General features: G+C 47.7%; 1 protein-coding gene across 2 annotated transcripts in view; it reads right to left on the reverse strand.

Annotated features, from left to right (window-relative positions):
* Positions 1–4,121: 4,121 nt before the first annotated feature.
* LOC135820781 (uncharacterized) overlaps positions 4,122–8,823 on the reverse strand; it is a 40,443-nt gene continuing 35,741 nt past the window's right edge. For both annotated transcript variants that reach the window (XM_065333815.1, XM_065333816.1), the window contains exons 21-22: positions 6,767–6,910; positions 4,122–5,268 (exon numbers count right to left, since the gene is read on the reverse strand). In XM_065333815.1, coding sequence (XP_065189887.1) covers positions 5,075–5,268; positions 6,767–6,910 — 338 coding nt within the window. In that variant the 3' untranslated portion in view covers positions 4,122–5,074. The remainder of the gene's footprint in view (positions 5,269–6,766; positions 6,911–8,823) is intronic.

Raw genomic sequence — 8,823 nt, forward strand, 5'->3', positions numbered from 1 at the left:
AATCATCATCATCAACATCCTGGCTAAAAGTAGTAGTAGTAGTATTTATTATTTGACTAGGGGAGTCCCAACAGGCATGGCCTTATTAGGGAACCCTAGGTGAATCTTTGTGAGGTGAGCAAAAGTACCGGCAGACTGTGCCCGACGACAGTTTGGAGGGAGAGCCCTCCACCGACCTGCCGGCAGAATTGCAGTGTAGAAAAGTCACCAGAATACCGGCACGTGTCTGGCTGGCTAGAAGCAAACCATAAAAAATGAACACCAATGTGTGTGTGTGTGTGTGTGTGTGTGTGTGTGTGTGTGTGTGTGTGTGTGTGTGTGTGTGTGTGTGTGTGTGTGTGTGTTCATGTAACAATGCACTGAGTGTACCTATGCCATGACATAGTACTCTGTGATTAGGGACGTTTAGCAACGCGAAAGTTAGAACTTTTCCTGGGGACGAAATTTGGCGAAACTATATTTCGAAAAACCTTGCGAGGTTTAGCAACGCGAAATGACTTTTTCTTGAAGTTATTTGAATTCTATAGTACCGTACCGTTTATGCAGCTCAGTCTCAAGCAGGGGGCTGTGAATTTACTACTGCCAGCCTTCAAGTGCGTACCGAGGAGAGAGAAAGTAACTTTCGCAAACCACTGCAACTTCACGTCCAAGTTTTCCAAGTTTCGACCTTTGTTCCTGTACTCATTCCCAGACTCGAATTTTCTGTGTAACTTTCGCATTGCTACAGTACTCAGTAGCTATGAATCAGAGTACAGTAACACAGGTTGCTGAAGAACTGGGGAGGGGGGAGGGGGGGGAGGGGGGGGGGGCTGCTTTAGGCTAGGGATGTTCTTCTTTTGAGATTCCTGCCGCGGTGTTCATATTCTGTGCTGGCACATTAGGGACATTTTGGCAATGCAATATCGCAATATCTCAGTTCATACTGCAGGTATAGCATGCACTGTATCCTAGCGTAAGGGGATTGTCACCTCACTCAGTCTTAAACAACGATCGGCTTTGTACGCCTGTACATCACCAACTCCGCATTCGTAACTGCACTCGCCGTTGCCTCATGTGTGCATTGCCTGGTGCTTGAATGCCCGTAGAAAGGGCATCGCTCTGAAATACCTGTAGTGGAAAGTGTGATTACCTACTCTTAGTGCTGACACCTTCCTTTACTGCCTGCTACGCGCTTCCTGTTGTTTCTGTCCAGTGCCGGTGTTCAACAGCTGTCCTGCTGTGTGTGTGTGTGTGCGTGTGTGTGCATGCGTGTGTTTGCTTGTGTGCGTCTGTGTGTGTGTGTCTGTTTCCTCTTACTGGATACATCCAGAAAACACACATTCCTCTATAACACACAATACACCATGACACACATACTTATTATACATATACTGTTGACTTACACACACAGACTGACAGTATGGCGCTTATACAAAGGTAATCATGTACATTGATTGCCACGTATGCCTTGGTTACACAGCATCACACAGCACCACACAGCATCACACAGCAACACACAACCACCACCACACCATTCACACTCATGCCCTTTTAGGCTTTTACCCACAGCTGGACAGCACTCTCACTGCCCCAAACATGTTCACCATACTGGTCCATAGGCTGTAAATAAGTAGTTTTACTAGTAGTAGTACTAGAAGCACACACTCATATCTACACTGACTACAGCCAGGGACCCCACATCGGGTCTACAGCCTACAGGACAGCGTACCAGTACCTGAAGTACGTAGCAGACAACATAATCAATGTGTGCTTTGGGCAAAGGCTGGGGTGTGTGCAAAGACATCCACCCTCGCTCGAGTGGTTTTCTCCGCGAGAAGACAGCACGCACGATTCCAGCCTTGGTCCAGATTTTCTGAATGAGTTTTTCAGCTCGCCCCAACACGAAGTCGACGCACGATCGCACAGTTTTGCGGTAGCTCAACAGAAGGCAAATAATGACGTTGTGCATAATCGCACGCAAGCCACATCCGAAAAAACAAACAATGCCAATGGAACAGACGAACGTGTTCACTGCTGAAATTATCTCGACGCACACTAATACTACTACTGGATGTGTAGAACACACTGGTCGCATGGGTCTGGACGCATGGTTTTGGACCAATTTTGCTAGCGAGGTTCATCCAGGCAGTGTTGTACACAAAGCAATAATAAAAGTCGGTCTTGGTATTTTACAACAACCCATACATACGATCTTCTCGCTGCTAATGTCTTCACACTTACCGTGTTGCTTGGCGGCTCTCAGTCCGCCTCTCCGTGTCGAACTCCGGTACACACGCTCGCTAACACAGGTCTTAAACTCAGGGTGGACAACGAACAGAGTTCGACGGAGCTACACCATGCATAGCAACGACCGTGTAGTGCCAAATAAAAAAATTCTAAAGCGTCGACCCACGGCTGGGTAGATCTACTGCTTGCCGACTCTACCGGGTCAAGCTGCTAGGCTGCCGGCCTGTCGATCAGTCTCGCCGAGGCTACATGTAGAATCTACACACCACTCAACACTGAGTCAGCAGCCTATGCGAGCACTCCCGAGTCCTGTCCTCTTCGGAGCTCACCGCGAAAAGCACCTCTCCACTTCTCCCCTCACTGATCGTAAGTCATCACTCAGTCTCAGGCATCAGCTCAGACTTCACACTGAATCACAGCCTTTTCGCCGTCACCAGGACTCAGGAGTCTCTGCAGCTGAGTGCAGACTGCAGGTGATGCTGGCACCGTCACTGTCCAGTGTTATGTCTGTGCATTGACATTTGTGCTCACCTCTCATTCAACGGGGTTTTGCTCTGTCGTCATTCATAATCCGACATTCATGAATCATGATCAGTACATCCGCATAGCTTCATCATGACATGATTGACATAGTGGACGGAGGCTTCAAGCAGACTCTACACTACCTATTGTAGTCTACACTACAGTTTACCATGCATGTTCTGCGTACTGTAACGTAGTGTGGAACTACAACAGTACAAGGCTACATACAGACATAAACAGACTGTCAGTCTGGGGTTTGCAGAGTTCAACACATGCACTCGCACTGCACTGGTACTCGAAAAGGACGCTATTTTGTACTGATTCATGAGGCCGGAACTGTATACAACTAAGAAACCACAATCATTCGGATTTCTGCAGCAATGATAATGTTTGCATCAGTAGATCTACATCATGTCATATGGGTAGTCTACACCGCGACTGACGCGTGACGGTCCTGCCACGTACATGACTTGTACACTTTGTACCGAGCTCTAGCTACAAAATAGTCTTGTGTTTGGTTGGTTGGGCCACTGCCACTGCCAGTGCGATTGTAGGTCTATACGCGTCGTCTTCGCATGTAGCGTCTTGGGAGTTGGGGTGAGACACGGGCAAGGCCTGCCCAGGTCTCACCCCAAGACCCAACATGCCTTTGACTTGGAGGGTAGGTGCCATAGAGGCAGGGGTGTGAGCTGTGAAGCCGCCTCTCCGTTCCGCCACCCCAAGGAGAGTATAGGATGTCAGTCACATCAACAATACACAATAATACTCAATAGTCCGTTCTTGCTGTGCTATAGAATGTCCGAAGAAAATGCCGGACAGTAGTGGGAGCTCCGGAGGACAACAGCACCATACTCCATCCATACCGGTATTTATCACTTTAGATCGGTGGTTGGTTAGAGCATTTTCTGACCTAGCGAAGGTCCCTAGCTCATGAGCGGGTGGTTACTACTTTAGTAGATTTTCGTCTCCAGACTTGCCCCCTCTTCGTTCTCTCCAACTGAAGAGCATTACAATACTACTACAACTTACTATAATTATTCAATGTCCTTGTTCGGTCATCATAACACACATTGCGGATCAGTGGATGCTAACTTTGATAAGACATTAGTAAGTAAAGTTTTCACGTCCGCGTTACAACCGGTTATACAATTGCATTGAGAAACACAACCGGCTTGTAGGAAGTGTCGCTCGTGCCAGGCCACCACCATGCCTGTAATCCCAGGGTGGCAGATGCAGCGCCTAACCCCGAGGGTGAGGTGGTAACCAATGCCCAACAAGGAGGCAAACCTCGTTAGCTGCATCCATGTTACCCTCACTCCCAGTACTGAGTACCCAGTGGACCGTGGGTATCGGCGCAGTTCCTTGCATGGATAGTGGTTCACGCATAAATCACCGCATTTGTTAGCACAGTACACGCTCCCTGCTCCCAGCGCCGGTCTCGAACTCGGGACCTTGTGATTCGCAGGCAAGCCTACAACCACTCGGCCAAAGCGCTGGCCGACTTTGAGCTAAATGCGCTAATTCATCCGGCCAGCAGTTGTGGAAAATTAAAACAGGTCCTAAACTAAAGTTTGATAAAGTTGCAAAGCTGCGAATAAAATGTACAGGCCTAATGGGTGAAGATTGTGTATAATCTGCCAGATAGCGGACTAGAAAGTGTGAAATGATGCAATTATGCAGCCAGCTACCCAGCTCATGGGAATGTACTGTACTTGGAAGAAGTTTGAACACACAAACACACACACTCACGTGCACACACGTGCACACACACACACACACACACACACTCTCTCTCTCTCTCCCTCAGTCTCTCCCACGCGCTCTCTCCCTCAGTCTCTCTCACACCATCTCTCTGTGGCTCTCTCGCAAATGCTACAATAAGACATGTGCATGCATTACTGGCCTGTGGCTGTGGCCCTAGTCTAAACGTAATTAGTTTTTAGAATGGTTGCCAATCTGCCTGCTTTAGATCTCTCATCGCTTATGCACATACCCACATCCATACCTGCTCAAACACACACAAGCACACACAAACACACACACACACACTCTCTCTCTCTCTCTCCACCAATATGATAACATAATAACGCACAAGGCTAGCAGTGTTATGAGGAGTAATGATGACCTGTAACATCCACAACTAACTACATGCAGCAATGGACCCTGGCAAAACAAATCCTCTCACATCATGCTCCTCAGCTTTGCGTACATGGACAGACAGAGCTATGGTGTACAACATCAGACACTGTTTTCCCGTGGTCGGGTGAAGACTGAGGTTTTCCACGGTCTAGCCAGAATCGCCAGAGAGTGATGTGCGGCTTGCATTTCAGGTCTCTGTTTCGTCGTCCTGGTCTTCATCTGGCTGATGCTGCGTCTGATGTTCCTCTTCAGTGGACCCTTTCTTGGACTTCTTGGTGTGCTTCTTCTTGCTGAGAAAACCTCGCTGACTGCTGTGTTCTTTCTTCTGGGTGTTGCGGCGATGCTTCTCCATAGCCATGAGGGCAGATTGTGGCAGAGGAGCTGCAACGAAGACAGGTTATTCGAGAAAGAGAGAGACAGATAATGCATATCAGAAAGAGAGAGAGAGAGAGATGAATGTAATTTTCTAGGAAACCATGTCTGTTTGTCTGCCCAGGGCGCAAACATGACGGTTATCTGCAACCCCGGGAATAGGCCACGAAGCACCAATGGAGGGTGCAAACTGATCTGTCTCTCTGTATCGAATCTCCATCCAATACTCCATGCCATGTGTATATCGGTCACCAATACCAGATACACAAGAAAAGGTCCTATCCCTTTGCATATATTACTGAATTTTTTTTCTAATTGTCCGCAAACTCCAACGCAGCCAAATTTTAGGAAACTTCACTTCTCAACTCCAAACTCCAAAAACAGTCTCTTTACTAGGATTCGAATTAAAATTTACATAACAACAAATTTTCAGGCCTGACCCATCATCAGGATAATGAAATTGTGTGTCTAAAAGCTGGAAATATTCCTGTAGAAACTGATGGCAGGGTTCTATTCAGACCTCTCCTCCTTTCCTGTGCCAAAGGGAAATCCTCTGGCACACTCCAATACACTACAAAGTCATCAAAAACGCAACCACGCAGTACCGTGATTTCCCAATGCATTTCGTAGCTGCTCAGTTCATCTTTGTCCCATCACAAAGAACGTTATATTCCTGGAAAGCTGAGCTGAAGACCTTTCCAACGACGTAATGTCAAATTCGGTGTATGTTTGACATAGTTGCTATAGTTTATACACCAGTCTATGCTCTACAATTTATTGCGCAACCCTTTTGGAAGAGTACACTCATCCTCAGTGCTTTGGTGCGTACTGCTAAGGACGAGTATACTCTCATCCTCAGTGGTTTGGTGCGTACTGCTAAGGACGAGTATACTCTCATCCTCAGCACGGAAATGGTTACTACTAGTGACCACTTGCTTAAGTCTGCTAGGTGGGAGGACAAGATATACCGGTATGCTGGATTGCGGCAGAGGAGCAGAAAAGAAAGAGAAAAAGACGGATCGGCAGGACAGAACGAGAGCGCGAGAGCACATGTATACAAGAGAGAGAGAGAGAGAGAGAGAGAGAGAGAGAGAGAGAGAGAGAGAGAGAGAGAGAGAGAGAGAGAGAGAGAGAGAGAGAGAGAGAGAGAGAGAGAGAGAGAGAGAGAGAGAGAGAGAGAGAGAGAGAGAGAGAGAGAGAGAGAGAGAGAGAGAGAGAGAGAGAGAGAGAGAGAGAGATAGAGAGAGATAGAGAGAGAGAGACAGACAGAAAGAAAGAGAGGGCGAGAGACACACACACACGCACACAGATACACAGACAGACAGACAGGGAGGCAGGCAGACAGACTGACAGACACCCACACACACACACACACACACACACACACACAGACTAACAGACAGACAGACAGACAGACAGACATACAGACATACAGAAATGAGGAGAGCAAGGAACACAAACACACATACCCAGTCATGCACACTGTTTAACGTGGCCTTCCACATACCTGTGTCACGTTGCTGATCTCTGCTTGCCGCTGTGTCTACTTCATCACGTTGTCCAGTAAGACTGCTCAGTTCGGTGCCCTGTCCAGCACCCCCCTGTCCTGACTTCAATGCTGCATCACCACCACGAGCACCACCGCCCATACCTACACAGCCATGTTCAAGCACACCGCACAGACATACAGACATACAGACACACAGACATACAGACATACAGACATACAGACACACAGACACACAGACATACAGACACACAGACACACAGACATACAGACATACAGACATACAGTAAAACCTGGTTTAAGCGACAACGCCACGATGCAAGCAAAAGCGGTCGTTAAACTGTCGGTGCATGGAAAAACGGTCGTTAAGATCAGGTGGTCGCTAAACAAAGAAGTCGCTTACACCAGCTAGGTTTACTGTACGTATGAGCATTATACATACATTGGTAAGTATCGTATGCACACATGAAACCACGTGTTCCTTCTTTGCTCGCTTTCGACACTAAATACGCGTGGCAATGCACTGAACAGGAAATGCCGAATGGTAGTCTCCCAAGCGTTTCGGGCGTTGGCGTGTAGGTCTGCCGCTCTGATCAGCAGAGTAGAAAGACCAGTAGCCAGTGGCACTGCATAATCCACGTACAACTTGAGTTGCTCTGTTTCCAGGGCGAGAGATTGAACATGCGTTTGTGCACACATTACCCGGAGACGTACAGCAGATGTGCGTCAGCTCTAAACACGGAACACAGTGCGCGACACTAGACGCATTCAATCGGATTTCATTGAGCAGCATTGTGGGCACTTTTCATAGTGAGGGAACTCCGACTTCAAGTTCAAGGCTTTCTTGTCCAAGGCTTTCTTGTCCAGCAGATAATACGCGGGTTAGCAGCAGCTTACAACCGAATACAGTCAACTTTGCGTATAACGACACTCGGCGAGGCATCAGACAAGTGTCCTTATTCGCGAAGTGTCCTTGTATCCAAAGTCTCATTATATGTACTTAGCCCGGCTCTTCGCAATTGTCGGTTATACCCCACGCACTTTTTGACAGGTAAAACCCAGTCCAATCACGATATCTAACTTACTTTTGCTTGGGAGGTTGTGATGGCAAGATCAAAGGAGGCACCAAAGAAAAATGATCGCGACAAGCGCTTTGAATCGCGATGTGTTCGACTTTTTTGGGGAAGTGGGAATCTGGCCATTCACTGTCTGTGTTACCAAAGGCCAAGCGCAGCGACCCGAAGACCCGAACTGTAGCAGGGGCAACTCAAGTTTACTTACATCCTGGCCTGGAGAGCGTGACAGGCACACGTGCACAGCAGAGGAGCATGAGCGTCGACAGCTGTCTGGAGAGGCATGTACGCCTCATTCGATGGCTTTGTTGAAGCACACCGTGGTGACACACAGGTCACACTGCTCACGGTTCATTCAAGCATCGATGTGACAGCCACAACTATTCCTTTCCCATTGCTGCCATATGAACGCAAGAGATACTCTACCAGTCTACGCCAGCAGCTAGACATCAGCAAATGTCAGCTCATGTAACTGCAGATGCAGAGTTGAATGAACTCTGGACCTGTACTATTACTAGCGTGAGTGCGAGAACACGCTCCTAAGCTGATTTATTTCGTGCATTTTGCTTACCTTGCTTCCTTTCTTTGACTCGCTTCACCTGATTCCATTGCTGAACGTTTTTCTTGTGGCGGAGAGTGTTAATATATCATGCTTCCTCACTATGCCTATTGGAAATTGCACTGAGCGGTAAAAAAAACTCCTGTTCTAAGTGCCGATAGATAAGCGACAATTGCGATGAGCCGGACCAAGTATACAGTTAGGTGGGACTTTGCTCTGGGCATGGAAATTCTCCCGTTATTCGCGAATTGTCGTTATGTCCGCAGTCGTTATTAGCAAAGGTGACTGCATGTGTGCCTCTGTCCATACATAACCAGTTTCTGTCAGTTTCTGAGAATTTCTCGAGCCCGGGCTATTTTTGCTTTGTGATTTTCTCCTGTCCTCCTGTCATGTATTTCCTTTCCTCCTTTGCTTCTTTCCTTCCA

The sequence above is a fragment of the Sycon ciliatum genome, chromosome 7 (assembly GCF_964019385.1).
Source record: "Sycon ciliatum chromosome 7, ocSycCili1.1, whole genome shotgun sequence".
NCBI classification, from domain to species: Eukaryota; Metazoa; Porifera; class Calcarea; order Leucosolenida; family Sycettidae; genus Sycon; species Sycon ciliatum.